The 16,977-nt window shown below is 42.1% G+C and overlaps 1 protein-coding gene across 6 annotated transcripts in view; it reads left to right on the top strand.

Moving 5' to 3' along the window:
• Acer3 (alkaline ceramidase 3) overlaps positions 1–5,579 on the top strand; it is a 103,122-nt gene extending 97,543 nt beyond the window's left edge. For all 6 annotated transcript variants that reach the window (NM_001401063.1, XM_087582211.1, XM_087582227.1 and 3 more), the window contains 2 exon segments: positions 1,467–1,512; positions 2,189–5,579. In NM_001401063.1, the coding sequence (NP_001387992.1) occupies positions 1,467–1,512; positions 2,189–2,242 (100 nt within the window). In that variant the 3' untranslated portion in view covers positions 2,243–5,579.
• The last annotated feature ends 11,398 nt before the right edge of the window (positions 5,580–16,977 follow it).

Genomic DNA, 16,977 nt, shown 5'->3' with positions numbered 1-16,977 from the left:
AGAGGCAAAAAAGGCTCTAGGCGTGTAGCTCAGTAGGTGGATACTCACTTAGCAGCACAGAGCCTCAGGCTCTGTCCCCAGCACCACACAAAATGGGCATCGTAGCAGTCAAAGATAGAAGCAGGATGATCAGAAGTTCAGTCATCCTCACCTACATAATGAATTTCAGGCCAGCCTGAACTACATATGACCCTTCCTCAAAATAAGAAAAGGGGGATAAGGAGTTTGCTTTTTAAAATATATGTGTAGTGAAGTGGAAATAGTACTAAAGTGAAGCAAAAAGAAAAAGGAGGGTGCAGAGGCAGAAAAACAAGAAAGAGAAACAGAGCAAGCCTTGGAACTGCTTCTTTCTTTGTTCTCAAAACTTGGAGATAGTTTGTAATAGACACAGGTCAGGGTGCCTACTTCCACTTGCAGACTCTCATCTTTGCTATGGTTTATGCTGGTGAGCAGCCTGCAGTGGACACGTGTCCAAGGTTCACTAGACCTGTCTTCACTTTAGTGGCTTCTTTGTGTACCCTGAGTCTCAGCTCGCCACACTTAGCTTTGTTGTCAGCCCACGGGCTGAGCAGGTTCTCTGGAGACTCCCAGTATTGCATCCGTGAAGTGGATAATGTTCCCACTTTGTAGATTATGATGACCTGAAATTCACTACGTGTCCAGGTTGGCCTCAAGTCAAGGCCCTCCTGCTTTCCTCTAAATACTGGGATTATAGGCAAATGCTATCATGTCCACTGTAGACTTTCTTTTGCATTAATGTCAGTCTAGATTTTACTAACAAACTTTCTGCTAAAGCAATTGTTTTCATTTTTGTTGAATGAATACCTAAAAATATCAGAAATTAACAAGTCCAAAGTCTTGCAGCTAGCAAATGTCCAGGTAACATCTAAACTGCCATGTGCTGCAGTTCCAAACTTAGTGCAGGAAAGTGTAGCATAGCCACAGTCAATTTTATAAATCTAACTAGTAGGTTCTTTAGACCTTTGCATTCTTCTTGAAATTCTAGGAAAGTAGGCTTTCTATATGTTGTCACAATATTTTGTTACTATATATATATTATATATATATACACACATATACATTATATATATAGTATACTATATATACTAATATTTTGTTACAAATATATTTAGTAGTGTAGTATACATAAAACTCCTTATGGTCTATGTTACAGACAATCTAGTGACTTTCAGGGACAAATTCAGCAATGTTTGCCATTTGCACTATTTTACAGATCTAACTAATCCCACCTCCAGCAGTGAGTGGCTCACCCTAATGAAACTGTTACCTGTCTGGGGTTTTTCATATTTTTTTTAATTAAGGCTTACAGCTGCATTTTTCAAAGATGGGATTGTGATCCCAACCACCTAGAGCTTATTTTCCATGCTTGGTTCTAAACTACAAACATCCTGAAGTTATAGTCTATGAGTTGATTTGTCTGAGAAGCTTTCCCACTTTTCTTTCAGTTTATATACAAGAACACTTTACCTGAGGTACAGGCCAAAAGTGAAGGTAAGCGTGTTGTAAAGTATTAAAGGGAAGGGTGGCAGTAGTCTTGAGAAGCTCAAATGGATGAAGAAACAACAGGAATGCTGGAGCAGTAGAGGGGCAGCACAGACATCAAATCTGAAATGTTTGTTATCCATTTGCTGCCCGTGATCTTAGACAAGTCTCTTCTTTAGGCCTGAGTTACCTCAACAGAATGGAGCTGTTAAGCACAACCTTACAGCATTAATTTTAGAATTGAAGATTAAGGGGGGTGGAGAGATGGCTCAGCAGTTTAAAGCATGCCCTGCTCCTTCAGAGACCCAAGATCCATTCCAGCACTATACCAGGTGACACACACACGCGCGTGCACACACACACCCTCTTCTGGCTTCCACAAGCACTTCATTATATACACACTCTTGTGCACACATACTCACACAACAAAAATTTCTTTAAGATTACAGACTAAATAACTACTTCCATGTTGGACAAAGTAGACGCTTAGTCTATTTAAATACGCTAAGTGGAAGTGGGCTTTGAAACCGTATGCAAGCCAGGAAGGTGGTTGCTATGTTCAGGGCACTAACACTAACAAGCCTAACATTTTTTTTAGCCCAGACCCCTAGGGATTTCTCTCCCTCATTTTTTTCAGGCATAGAATAATGTTGTTCTCTCATTTTGTCCTCACTTGTTTCCACAGTTTCTCTTTGGAATCTGGCCCATGGTCATGTTTGAACCTCAGAGGAAGCACTGATGAATTAATTATTCTACCAAGAAAACAAAAAGCACTTACTGTATGTAGTTCTGGCAAGATGGTCAAGACATCTCCAAAGACTTGTGCATTTGAAGACACCATGCCCATCACAAGAGATGAATGACTCAGTCACAGAGAATGGGAGATTGGTCTGTTGGGTGTTTAGCTCCTGGCTTTATCTCGTTTGTCCTGGACCTAAGATGCTTAGAGAGAAACAGATAGTGTATATTTATATTCTGGAATGGTGGAGAAGTTGGACTTTTCTTAACAGGTTAACAGTTTGTGCTGGTCATTCATGGAAAATTAATATTTTTTCTTTTCTTTTTTCTATTTTTTATGAGTTGCATGTTAATTGTACCTTTATTAATTTTTGATTAAATATTGAACAGAGTCATTAAGTACTGGCAAGATCCCATATCCAGATGGTCGACTGTGAGCCAGCACTTAGCCGTGTCAGCTTTGACTCACATTATCACATTAACTTCGCACATGACTTTCCAGTAATAAAAGATAAGGTGTGGGACTCTAGGTAGCTCCTCGCTATCTGCCTTGGTGCTAGCTGGAGTCTTATAAGCAAACTCCGACCTGCCAGTGAGTAGGCTCTGTTCTCATCACATCCAAGAATTTGTCTTGGGCTCTGTGGCCCACAGCCAGTCGAAGGGATGGGCCATCTAACACCCCTTCAGAAGTTTTCCCACAGCACCTGTGGAGCATAGCCCTCTCACCAGTTAAAGGCTGCTGGTTTGCTTTCTTTAATCTTCAACTTATTATTATTATTGTGTCTAGCAAATTGAACTGGTAATCTTATGACAGCACAGTTTAATTGACTTTATCAGGGAAAGTTGTATGTTTTTTTACTTTTTTCATTATGCAGTATGCATAGTGAAGCAAATAGTTCTACTTTGGATTTGAGTGCATATGAAATTGAATTGATTGTCACCAACAGTAAATGAAAGATCACATGTTATGTCTGTTGATTGCATCCTGAGCTATGGCTTCCAAAGAAAAGTAGGGGTTTTTCTCATGTAAAATGGGTTTTAAAAAATTTTCATCCTTTCAATATTCACTAACTAACTTTACCCTGGCAGGGTGATGCACGCCTTTAATCCCAGCACTTCAAAGGCAGAGATGAGCAGATCTCTGTGAGTTTAAGGCCAGCCTGGCCTACATAGTTCCAGGACAGGCAGGGATACATGGTGAAACTATTTCCAAAAAAAGTGTTTGGTTCATTAGGTAGCCTTGGTATATTTATAAAACCTTCACCCTCTGGCCTTAGTGTTTTAAAGCCCAAGTACCAGTTTCCTTCCTTTATATCTCAGATGGCATTAAACAAACATGCCTTTATAAAAGCAAGACATGCCAACACGTAAACCTAAGTAAGAGAACCTTAGTTGTCTTTTGATTATAGGCGTGGATCAGGGTCTAGAGCACATCAACTGAGTTTCCCAGTTTCTTGTGTTCTGGAACAAGAACTGGACCAGGGACACATGGATGGTGAAGACAATAGAGACCTTTTGTTAGAAAGAAAGAAAAATACGCCCCAGAATGAGAGTGTGCCCAAGGACTAGGAAAGTCAAAGTCTGAAAAGCCTTGGACCAAGGTCTCTGCTCTTTATAGGACCTCCATCTTTTCTAGCAAGTAGGGAAGGCAGGGCTTTGTTTTTAAAGCATGCAGTTTTGTTATGCATAGATCTGTTGGAGAGGTTTCCAGTCTTCCTTTGGGATTGGTTTTTGTTTATTTGCCTCTAGAATTTCCTATTCTTCTACCTCACTTTACCCCATCCTCAGAGCTGTGGTTCCAAAAATCTCTTTGAGGCGCTAAAGGATGATAATCTGTTTTGTATAATTTCCATGTTAATGAGGGATGTAGTCTTTGCCAAAGAGAGACCAAAGCTCGACTCCTATTTTATCCAGTGGTTGGAGAGGAGGCTTTGGAGTTTTTGTTTTGGGAGTCGGCTTAAATCCTTGTATCATAATGATAAATTGTACATGGTTTCTTAAAAATGTTAAGAATTTGGGCATGGTTTAGCATTTAAGAGCACCAATTGTGGGGTTGGGGATTTAGCTCAGTGGTAGAGCACTTGCCTAGCAAGCGCAAGGCCCTGGGTTCGGTCCCCAGCTCCGAAAAAAAAAGAAAAAAAGAAAGAAAAGAAAAGAAAAAAGAAAAAAAAGAGCACCAATTGCCCTTGCAGGAACCTTGAGTCTGATTCTTAGCACCTACATGGTAGCTCACAACCATCCAAAACTGTAGCTTCTAAGGATGTCACAACTTTTTCTGACATACGCAGGCACCAGACATGCACACGATACACATACAGATGTAAGAAAAACATCCATATGCCTAAAATAAATAAATTTTTTTTAAAAATTGTCAATGCAAGAATAATATGATTATTTCAACCATTAGTCCCAGAAAGGACCAGAGTCAGGCAACCCATAGCTATGCTTATGTAGATATGGTCCTTTAGACTGTTAAAACAAGAACCCAAACAAAACAAAATCCACAAACAAAAACCAAACTGATTGTGGCAAAATACAAAAAGAACAATTTGTAGAAAAAAAATGCAGTACTGGAATCTATTAAGGAGAAGGAAGTGTGGGATTGTGACCATAGAGTACCAACGGTGCCAAAAGAAAAAATGGAAAACCAAAGCATACGGTTATAAGTACTGATTGTTAATTTGCCTTTAAGAAGTTAAAGCATCCTGTTATTGTCTAAAGAGATCCTTTAAATCCTTCAGCCTTTTAATGTAGGTAGCCTGTCTTTAAGATATTCTTGAGGCTATGGACTTGGGTCTGTGGACACTGGTGCACCTCCTTAGAAGGACCTCCAACAGGTTATATCCTGTCTCCAAACAGCTAGTGCCCTTCTTTAGCCAACTAGTATCCTGTCAGAACAGTATATTGTCTCTGCCCAGGATCTCAGAGAAATAAGATTTTAGCAATGTGCTAAGTTGTAACCAAAATAAGGAAGACTTTTCCTTTTTGGTAAGACTTCATAGTAAGTCCTTTTTTATTACATACAGAGTAAGTATAACCAGTTTGATGTTACTGCTTGATGGTATTGTAAATTCCATAATTTTCATTATGGAAAAGAAGTTCAACTTAAAGATCTTTGGCAAATATAACCACCATTCTAGATGTATCTCGGCTTTACCAGAAATCTTATCTCCATCACTTGTACACAGGAACACTACTATAAAAGGAATCAGTCCGACAGAAGAATTCTTAACACAGCATTCAGAGCACTGGATCAACATAAAGCATTTTGATGCTGTTTTATTTTTGTTACCCTTGACTTTGAAAAAATTAAATAAAATTTTAAATCTTTCACAGAACTGGTTTTGGAAGAAAAATCTTTACCAAAATCTATATGTTCCTTGTAAGATTTAGTAGCTTAATGAAGCTTTTATGACGTGACACCAAAGAATGCTCGCTGTCTTATGTACATAAGTAGCATTTTAGGTTCTCATAAAATATATGAGAAGCAAAAAATATTTTTATAAATTTCAGGGACTTAAGAGTACCTACATTTATTATAAAGCAATGTGTTTTGTCAGGCCTTTTACTATATCTCTCAGACATGCATATTTGTTTACATGTTTTAAAATAGGCATGGCAGTGGGGTGGAGTGATAGATCAGCAATAAGGAGCATTTGTCGTACTTGCAGAGAACCTGGGTTCAATTCCCAGCACCCAAAGGTGGCTCACGACCATTATAACTCTGGTTCCAGGGGATCCAGTGCCTTCTTCTGACCTCTGAAGGTACAGTTATACATAGTGCACACATGTACATGCAGACAAGACACTGGTGCACATGATATAGACACTTAAAAAATTAAGCATGCAAAGAAAAACACACAGTAAGGTGGTTTTTTAATGTTTGAATGAAATGGCCACAGACTTGTCATTTCTGAATACAAAATGACAATGATTGATGATGTCATGAAACAGTTACAATGAGCAGACAGGACACAGAGTAGGCTACCCATACAGTAGGATTAGAACTACCTCAGTGAGACAGAAGAAAGGGCTGTGAGAGGAGGAAGACTGGAGGAAAGCTGTTAGGTGGACTGGGGAGTTTAAATCAGATGGCAGTAGTTCTTTGACAGAGAGCAGTTAGGGCAGAAAGCACAGCCTGAGAATGCTTAGGCTTTTATTTCTTTAGAATCTGTCTTTAGTTTTTTATACAATCTTAAAACTTTTTATTAATATTTTACTCATTTTTAACATTTCTTTATCCTTATGTAGTTTTAAAACTCTTATTAATTAATTATAAGTTAAAACTTCAGTTTTTCTTTTGATGTTTTAAAATATTAGTTAATATTTTAGTTAATATCTATTTGTGATCTTTAATTCTTGTTGGCCAGGTTTTCTAATTTCATTGGGGGGGACGTGGGGGTAGGAATCAAGTAGTCCCTATTATAGGAAGCATAAAATCAAATTATATATAGTTATATTTATTTAATTTTTGAAGTATTTGTAAGTTGAATTTGCATAGTTACCAAACAAAACCATCTGGGGTACCAAATGACAACTTTTCAAATATTCTATAAATTAGACACTAGAGGAGTGTCAAAGAGATAAAAATGCTGAATGCTAGCAAGTTAACAACCAAACATTCTGAAAACAAAATTAAACCAAATGTTCTGAAACCATAGGCACTGAAAACAAACAGTGGAATAAACCAAAGGACTGTGGCCCAACCAAGCAAGTCCAAGTCCCCCCAAAACAGCTTACCTACCAATATCTACTTGAGGAGGTAACACTAAGTGGTTGGGGATAGTTGGTGCTTTCTAGTATCTGACACCAATCCAGGCTACTCTTCTGGTGAAGGGGATCATCCTTGGAGCACCAGGGTTAGGTGCCAAAGCATATGTACATGAGCTGGGAAGATAGGTCAATGGACATTGCTTACCCAGCATGCACGTGTGAGGCCCAGGCCCTAAGTTCAGTTCCCAGAAACATACCCACACACAAAACATAACACAGATCTGACTTCAAAGGGACTTAGATTTTATTCTAGAACCAAACATAAGTGACCATGACATAGGAACAGATTCAGATTGACCAAATACTGTATTCCCACATGGTAACAGCTTCATAAAATTTTTATAGGTAAGAGAACATGGGGCTAGAGAGGTGGCTTGAGAGTTAAGAGCACTTTTTGTTCTTGTAGAAGACCCAGCCTTATTTCCCAGCACCCACATCAGGCAGCTCCAACCTCCTGTAACTCCAGTTACAGGATCTTCTTCTTAACTCCTAGCTGAAGGTTTGCAAAATGTGTTACAAACATGGGTTCATCTCCTCAAGCAATAGGAACTTCTTGGACCATCTTATAGAGCTAGAGTTGAGAAAACAACCAGCCAGATAATGTGTCACCTTTTAAAATGTTTATTTAAATTGTTTGAAGCTCATGCCAGTATACAAAAGATGCACTGCTGACCGTCATATTCCTCTGTTCATTTCCCCCAGCATGACCATGTTTAAATCTCCTCTGGTCTTGTGAGATAACTTAGTATGTATGTGTTAAACCTGATGACCTGAGGTTGATCCTTGGGATCCATGGATGGAAAGAGAGAACTAGCTCCAGCAAGTTGTTCTCTGACCTCTACTCATGTGCCACAGCCTACACATACACAGTAAGTTTAATTAAAAAACGAAAACGCTGTCCCTTGCTATTACTGCCTTTAACTGGCATATTGGGAAAGGTGTCCAAGTTTAAACTTGAACACTTAGATCTCACATAAATTCCATCCTGACCAAACACAGCGCAGTAAATTCTAAAGTAACTGCTTCCTTCTCCCACACTCACTTCCATGATTCGGGCCCAGCAGCTCTGTCTGCCCAGGCACAGTGGCAAGAGTTCATTCACCCCATGAGCAGTGAATAAGGTGTGGGCATTTGAGAATGGCTCTGCCATGGGAGAGGTGGCTTGGCCTACTCCCAGGGAACATCATTGTGGAGCCACAGCAAGGTGGTCCCCAAGAGGGAGGTGCAGGTCTCTGCCCTTCTGACCCAGGATTTGGCAGGCAAATTCAGCCGTGTGCGTGAGGGGTATGGGGTTAGCTAATGTTGAGTAGACTGTGTCCTGCACTGTCAGGGCCCAAGGCAGAGTGCCACCTCAGCTGCTTCCCCGTGGGCCGTTATGGCTCATTGCCATGGAGATGCACTTGAAACAGCTAAGTGCTGCTGAGGGATGGCCTTCCATCTGTCCCAGGCCCTGTTCACTGGGAGCCCACCAAACTCAACTTGAGGACAAGTCTTTTGGGGGCACTGAGTGAACCTTACCTGTTTTTGTAACGGTTGTATGTGGCCAATGCTACAACGGTTAGTCTACGTTGCCACCCCCATAATGGCCTGCTCTCCACAGCTACACTACTTGTAGGCAAAGGTCAGCTCCTCATCTTCCCAATCGTAAGTACAGCATTTCCTTGGCAGCCTCTAGATCCTTGGCTTGTGGCCACAGGACATCGTCCTAGTCGGCGTTCTGTTGCTGTGAAGAGACACCATGACAGCGGCAGCTATCCTAAAAGGAAAGCATTTAATTGGGGCTGACGTACATTTTCACAGACTTAGTCCATTATCCTCATAGAGTGAAGCCTGGCAACAAGCAGGCAGACATGGTGATGAGAGTTCTACATCTGCATCCAAAGGCAGGAGGAGGAGAAAGCCATTGGGCCTGGCTTGGGCTTTTGAAACTTTAAAGCCCACCCCCAGTGACACACTTTCTCCAAGGACACACCTCCTAATCTTTAAATATTGCCCGTCCTTGATGACTAAGCATTCAGTGTATAAGCCTATGGGAGCCATTCTTACTCAAACCGCCACAAGCACATAAACCACACCAACAAGAAGGGGGAAGGGCTAGCTGGGAGCTGGTGCTTTCTGATGGGAGCTCGCCCTTCCCTTCGTTCCTGAGTGCTCCAGGGAAAGGGAAAGTAGGAGGGGATGGAAGGCAGGAATAGACTCCATGATGAATCTTGGTAAGGAAAAAGTTTGACAGTGTTTTGTGCGTCTTTAACTTAAAGTTTTTGTGGGGGAGTTAACCTGTAAGCCCCACTTGCCCAAGGACAGATAACTTCCTGGGATGTTAAGGGCTATGCTTCCTGGGAAATAACAAGCCACATGTTTTCACTTCTCCAAACAAGGTTGTTTGCATCAGATGTGCTTGCTCACCAGATGTGAGCAGGTATAGGTCAGGATACGTGTTTGCCCCTGATCAGGTTCATGGCAAATGTACTGTGGGCTTTGACTTTAAAGCTTTTGCGAAATGTGACTTGTGCTGTTTACTGGGAACCCAGGAGTGGAGCTGGGCTAAGTCCATCTTCTTGATCAGTATTTAATTAACACTTGTTTTAATTAATTCAGCTCAAAATTGTGGAACTGGCTTAACATATTCCATGTGTAGGGGGCGGGTAGGGGTGACTCAAATGCCAGAAGAGGGCATTGCTGGAGTTATTCTGGAGTATTATTCTGGAGGGCATTACAGGCTGTTGGGAGTAGCCCTATGTTGGTCCTGGAACTGCTAGGTCCTCTGGAAGAACAGCAAGCACTCTTAACTGCTATGCCATTTCTACAGCCCCTGAGTTAAAGTTCTTAAGATAATTCATATGTGTATATGTGTATTTGTATTCCTGGCCGGTGCTTACGAAATGTGTTACAAGCATAGATCAGAGTCTAGAGGGACCCCACTGGGATTTCCAGATTCTCTGTTTGAACAAGGAATTGCACCTTGGATACATGGTTAATGATTAGAGGCCTTTCATTAAAAGAATGATACTTCTCAGAAGAGAAGTGCTTCCTGACCTTGGGAACAGAAAAATGTCCAAGGTTCAGTCCTTTATAGATTTACAACCCCTCTACCTTCTCTGGCAGTAGGAGGGCACAGGGCTGTTTTTTGTTTTTTGTTTTTTGTTTTTTGTTTTTTTAACATACTGTTTTGTTATGTGTAGCCTGTAGTTGGAGGGATTTCTAGTCTTCCTTTGCTATTGATTTTTATCATACGTCCATCCATGCCTTATTCTCCTTCCTCTCATAGAAGGGAATAAAGCCAAAGAGTTCCAAAGCAGTCTGTGAAACTGTATTTTGTTTTACAATTCTGATGTCTGACTATACTTCCTTGTAGCTGACAGGAGGGACCACTTCTGAAGAATGCATTTATTTCATATCACTTTATTTCTGTACCGTTCAGCCGAGTATTATTCTGCATAAAATATGTATAATAAGAAAGGGGCACATCCTTTGTGACAAAGTTATTAAATTTCTAAGACTTAGGTTCTGTAGCATCAAAGTCAGGTTAAGTATAGAGCAGCATGCCCTAAGGCTGTAGGCTCTTAGAGCAGGTTTTTGAAAGTTCTCAGCACCACCACTAGCCCTGGCTGGAATAAATTTTCCAGCACCTCATTGGAGACACTCCTACGGGGCAGGATTGCAACCACTTCTTCAAAGACTTCACTTGTTAAAAGTACAGACATGAAAGCCAAAGCCAGCCTCTTTCAGTTTCCAAGTCAGGCCTCACATAGTCCTCTGGGTGGAGATGAACCCATTGCTAATTCACATTTACTCCAGTGTCTGTTTGTCTTTGCGGTTCCATATGGACATTACAAGGTTTGGACATCATTACCCTCCCTTCCCTTCCTTTGACTTCCTCTTAACCAGAGTGTTAAATACCTGGTGAGCAAGCCATAGTTTGTCTGTGTCTTACCAAGGTAAGCATGGGTATTATGTGACTATAAGAGGCATCTTCCCATATATGGAAATATCCCGTGTTGCCATTTTCACCCTAGAAAACAGAAATCAATTTTACTTTAATTTTTTTAAGAAAGACAAACTGAATGAAGGGTATGGGTGAGCACCGTCATTAGTCACTTTACATGCAGACCCCTTCTTGGTGCCATCATGAAATGTCCCCACCAGAGGATGTAATCCTTTCTTTCCCCTGTGGTATCCTGGAGATCACAGATGAGCATGTGCTTATCAATCTACAGATGAAAGACTGCTACCAAGTCTAACAGAAGTAGATCAGATGTCATAGTTTAGCCTTAGTCAAGATATCTGTCCAGGACCTCAAAACTAGGTTCTCAGCACAGAGATTGATTTGCCCTAAAGGGACAGAGGACAGGGGATGAGAGACAAAAAGAGGAGATAGAAAATGAGGGAGACAGGGAAGGGGACAAAGGAAAGGGGGCAGGGATATTTGTCCCAGGATAGGACAAAGGACTGCCTCTGGATAGAGAGGAGAGAGATGTGGCACATCGGAAAATAGCTGTTTATAAAGGCACAAGGGGGAATCTTGTATTAGCATGAGGTGTTTCATTTTAATTGGGCATAGTAATTAGGTGAATCAAAGGGGCTTTTGATTGCTGGGTTTCAATACTTTAATAATTGGACCTTTGTGGTCAATCTCAGGAAGAGGAAGTGGCCAGATAAGAGAATAGATTTTGGGGGCCAGCTATAGAAAAGTAACATAATGGTTTTCAGCAAGGCAGAGGGGGTGGGGAGAAAAGCGAGGCTCCCAGAGCTGTGCTTACCATGGCCATGCTGGAACTGGCCAGAGTGCCTTCATTCTGGGTTTTCCTTACATGGGAACTTTCTTAAGAGAAGAGGTCAAAGAAGAGACCAAAACCTTCAGTATCTAGTACACAAACATTTCTAGATACCTATACTATAATACCAACATCTGAAATTGACCAGCATCCCCCAAACTATCGTACTCATTTGTCTTGGGTTTGTTATGAATTCTTTGACTCCATATTATTCTACTCTTGAAAGCAATTTGTTAAATCTGCCAGTTTTAACTCCCAACTCCACCCCACATTTTCGTGACAGGATGTTTTTTTTTCCCTGTTGCTGCTCAGTTGGGAGAATGCTTGCCTATCATACAAGAAGCCCTGAATCCCTCTCCCCGCACCCCATAAAACCAGGCTATGGTGATGCATGCTCTAGTCCTAGTACTCAGTAGATATGGAAGCGTCCGAAGCTCAAGGATATCTTTGACTTCATAGTAAGCTCACAGCCAGCCCAGGCTATGTGAGATCCTGTCTGAAAAACCAGAGACAATGCCAGCTGATAATTCCCAGTGATAGCTCTCAGTATATTTACCTCTGTCGTGTGTTCTGCACTGTATCAATGGTGTAATGGATTTTATAGGTCTTTCATAGTTTAAAATTACAGTTTAGCCATCATTTGCAAGTAACTAAAATTTTGCAACATTTTGAAGTAGATATACTTCAGAAAGTATATAAAGAGGCCATTTTCGTTTCATTGTTGCAGTTGTTTGAGTCAGGGTCTCAAGTGGCTCCAGTTTGCTGTGTAGCAACGGTTAGTTTTAAAGTCCCTCCACCTCCATCTCCTACGTACTGAAAGTACATAACCCTTGTTTATGTAAGGGACTGCAAAGTAGAAACTTGTCATTACTCATTTTTCTGGGAAGTTTCAGTGATATTTAATCCAGCACACTTCCTTTAAGAAAGGGGAAAGGATATCTTTTATAAATTATTATTTTATTTACTTGTTTATTTGGCTTTTTGTACATGTCTGTTTCACCCACACTGACTTCAAACCCTCAACTCCTGAGTAACTGGATTACAGGCGTCCATCATTGCCCACCATTGCCTAGCTCTTTCCTTTTTGATCTCTGATTGTAGATGCACATGAGTGGGCTGTTGGTGTTGCAGAAGTCCGAGCATGCTTCTAGACATTCCCAATTCCAACAGTCACCACAGTCAGCTTTGTAAGGACACTGTTTATCTTCAAGTTCAAACTAAAGGCTCTGGGCAGGGATCATAAGCATTGGCTTTGCAATCTTGAGACTGTTGAAAAAATGTGGAAACGGTAGAGACGGCACCTTTCACCAAGGTGTACCCCAAGAAGAAACAGATCCCAGCTGTTCAGAGTATAAGCTAAGCAGAGCCTGACTCTCATCCCAGTGCTGTGCCCTGAAGTTTTTGGTCTTTTACTTTTTTGTGACTTACACCTCTAGAACTGTAAGCCCTATTTTACTCTTTATTTTATAAGTCGCCTTGCTCACAGTGTTTTATCACAGCAATAGAAAAGTAACCAATACAGGATAGTTATGTTTGTGTGTCAAGTTGACAAGGGCTCAGTTGTACAGGTTGTTTTTTTTGTCAGCTTGACACACACCTCCACATATTTGGGAAGAAGGATTCTTGACTGAGAAAATGCTCCATCTGGTGTGTAGATAAGTCTGTGGAGTATCATCTTGCCCAATGATTGGTGTGGGAGAGCCCACATACGCTGGGTAGTAACACCCCTGTGTAGGCGACTGAGTGAGCAGTGGAAAGCCAGCCAGTCGGCAGTACTCTCCTATGCCTTCCGCTTCAGTCCTGCCTCCAGATTCCTACCTTAAGTTTTGCCCTGATTTATCAATAGAATGTAACATGAAAGTTTGTGAGCTGGAATAAAACTTCCCCCACTACCACCAAGTTGCTTTTGGTCACGATGTTTTATCATGGTAATAAAAACTCTAAGATAATCATAGTCATGGGTCACTGTGCCCAGCAGGCTGAGCATGCTAATGGGAAGTGTAACAGTAAAAAACAGGTCTGAAGTTCAGCTGAAATCTGAGCTAAAGTCATAAAGTTGAGAAACATAGATAATAATGGAAATAAAAACTCACAGAAGAGATTTCTGGCTGAGTCCTGGAAACTGAGTCACCCCAAGATGTGGGGAGGTATGGTCAAGGATAAGGGACCTTATCAGAACAAGGTCAAAAGAATCATCCATGGTGAACAATGCCTTGGGGAACTGTGAAAGAGGCTCCAGGAAAAAGACCAAGGGCCTTTTACCTCAAGTGCATTTTGTTCCCTGGATTGTTCTTGGATGCAATTTCATGCCTTCTGTGACAAATATTTGCATTCAATTTATAAAATGTTTATTCTCATTGGATGTGAGATCGTAGCTATAGAGCCCAATCTGGTGAGAGGACTTGCTGAGTGCCACGTCTGTCTGCTCTCTATCCAGAGGCAGTCCTTTGTCCCACTCCAGGACAAATACCCCTCCCCCTCTCCCGTGCCCTTATTTCCCCTCCTTTGTTCCCTTCCCTGTCTCCCTCTACTCTATCCCCTGTCTTTGTCCCTTAACCCTACCCTCTGTCCCTCTGGGGCAAATAAGTCTCCTTAGTGCTGAGAACTTGGCCTTGGCGGTCCTGAGCCAATACTTTAGCTTTCAGTGTTCTCCCTGCACCTTGAATCTGGATATGACCTTCTGCTTGCTCTCCCAGACATCATCTACAGTGTTTATCATCTACAGCCAGCTGTGTTTAAATTGGTCTGTCTTGAGAAAGTTCTAGGAAAGGGCTGCTCTATTAATATTTAGTATGTGTGTACTGGTGTTTATTTGCATGTTTTTCTGGTCATGGTTTTTCTGAACTCAACCAGAGTTCCTTGGATCACTGCTTTCTTTGTTACATTCGTGTGTAAAAGCACATTGACCCTGAGATAAGGTTGTCTACAGCATTAGACTGTAGTTGGTCCCATTCTCTCAGGTTCTCAGATCCCAGGTCTCAGAGACACAGATCGACACAGGTCAATGAAAGTCAACAGACCCTCAACCTACCCACAGAGATGCCGGCCGTGTCAAAGAAAGCCTGGAGAGGCCCACTGGCTGAGTAGGATATAGCTGTCAACAGAGCTAGCTACAGGGTTGGCATAATCAGGTTAGCACAGCTGGGCATTAATTTTGTCAGGTCATCCTCTGCCAGATACATCATTTCCTTGCTGTGTATGTGAAAACCTGGGGTAGGATCCTGGTCCTCCCCTGAAGAGCTGTGTAATTGTGGCCAAGCCACTTAACTAATATTTAGATTCTATGGCTGTTAAATGTAGGGTTGGCACTCTGTAGCATAAACCCAGTAGTGGCTTCTAAACAACATCCTCATCATAAGATTGCCTGGCCCGGGACTGTTGAGTACCTCATAATTGCTGGGCAGACACAAAGAATCAGCCTCTCTCCCAGTTCCCTCTCACTGATCTGAGGCCCAAAACAAACAGCAAGGGCTGGCCTGTGCCCACAAAACCTGTTTGTATTGGAAGAAGTGACAAGTAAGGCTCTTATTACTCTCCGGCCTTTCACACTAAGGTGTGGCAGAATAGACAACAGACCAAGCCTTTTACACCACCTGCTATAAAGGAAAAGGCTAAGAAAGAGTTGAACTTGCTTTAATAACCCTTCTGAACAGTGCATACTCAACAGTGTGCAAAGGTACGCTTTCCTACATCCTTCCCTGTATCAGTTCTGACCCTCCAGAAACTTCTTGGAGAGGTCATAACTGTTCATCTTAAAGTCTTCTTTGTATTCTAGTAACCTCACCCCTAGGAATCCTTCTCCCCTCCTCAACTTACTCTCAAATTTCACAGAAGACATTTATGGTGAGTTTTTGGGGGGCTTACAGAAAATGGGTTCAAATCCAGTCAGCTACCCAGCTATGGCCTCAAAAATGGTGGGCCCCACCCAGTCCAGGAGAGGAATGTGGTTAAATCCCTCCTGGAGACTGGTCCTGCTCAGTCCCTTCAGAACTTCACCCTTTCATGAAGTTTCTAGTAAGTCTTCATTCAGTCTTCCCTAACCTAGACACAGCCCATTAGAAACCTTTGCTCTGCCCCTCCCTCCTCAGTCTGCCTCTCCACACTCCCCTTACTCCCACCCTTCACTCATCTCATGCAGACCCTCACAGACCCTCTAGGTAAGAAGAACTAGGAGCCTGAGAAGTGAACGTTCCCACAGACCTTCCAGTAAGCCACCAAGCCATGGAGATGCCCACTACTCTACTCTACTCTAAGAGCCCCTACCTATTTAGGCCTCTGAACTAGGCATTGTCCTCTTCTCCTGGTCCTTGCTTCCAGTGTAGGCTGTGACAGCAGATTCACAAAGATAAATAAGGACTTGCAAATAATTCATAGAATCAAGTATAAGTCCAAATAAGAGATGCAAGACTCTTCTCCCCAACCCTCTCAACTGTCTATCTTCAGGCCTAATAATTCCCCATGGTATAGTTAGAGGACCTCATAGGCATGTTCCCCTGCCCAGTGCCGCCCTCCTCCTCCTCTTCTTCCTCCTCCTCTTCTTCCTCCTCCTCTTCTTCTTCCTCCTCCTCTTCCTCTTCCTCCTCCTCCTCCTCTTCCTCCTCCTCCTCCTCTTCCTCCTCTTCCTCCTCCTCCTCCCCACTCCTTGTCTGCTGTGGGAACCCATTACCATCTTCAGACCTCAGTGTGATCAGTGGAACTCTCTGCCCCTTTCATCTGGGATGTTCTTATGACACCCTGAGGTCACTATGCCATGCAGTTCAGCTGGGCCAGCCCTTGGCTTATCACTCACAGAATGATGGCCACAAGAAGAAGCTAGTGGGTCCAGCTTAAGAACCTTGAGTCAAACCACAGAATATTGAGAAATATTGACTGTGGCCATCTGCATTAGGCTCTCCACCTGACAAAAGCATGTGAAGTCTTCTGGGCTCACTCCGGTGCCCTTCCTCTATCTTCCTTTGCCATTCTACTCATGCCCTATGATTTATTTTCATTTTGCAGATGGTTTCCATCTCCCAAGACATGCTGAGTTCCTTGAGGGCTAGGACTACATCTAATTAATATCTGTCCTGAGTACTTTCAGAAGCACTGAAGACTCTTTACCACTTGCCAAATTCAGAGTACTCAGGGCTTGGAGAAATGTTTCAAAGAATCAAGTTAAAACTAGGGGCAGGGGGAGGGAAGCTCAGTA

Source organism: Rattus norvegicus, chromosome 1 (assembly GCF_021556685.1).
Source record: "Rattus norvegicus strain SHRSP/BbbUtx chromosome 1, alternate assembly SHRSP_T2T, whole genome shotgun sequence".
Classification (NCBI taxonomy): domain Eukaryota; kingdom Metazoa; phylum Chordata; class Mammalia; order Rodentia; family Muridae; genus Rattus; species Rattus norvegicus.
This window is presented reverse-complemented; position numbering and strand designations above follow the sequence as displayed.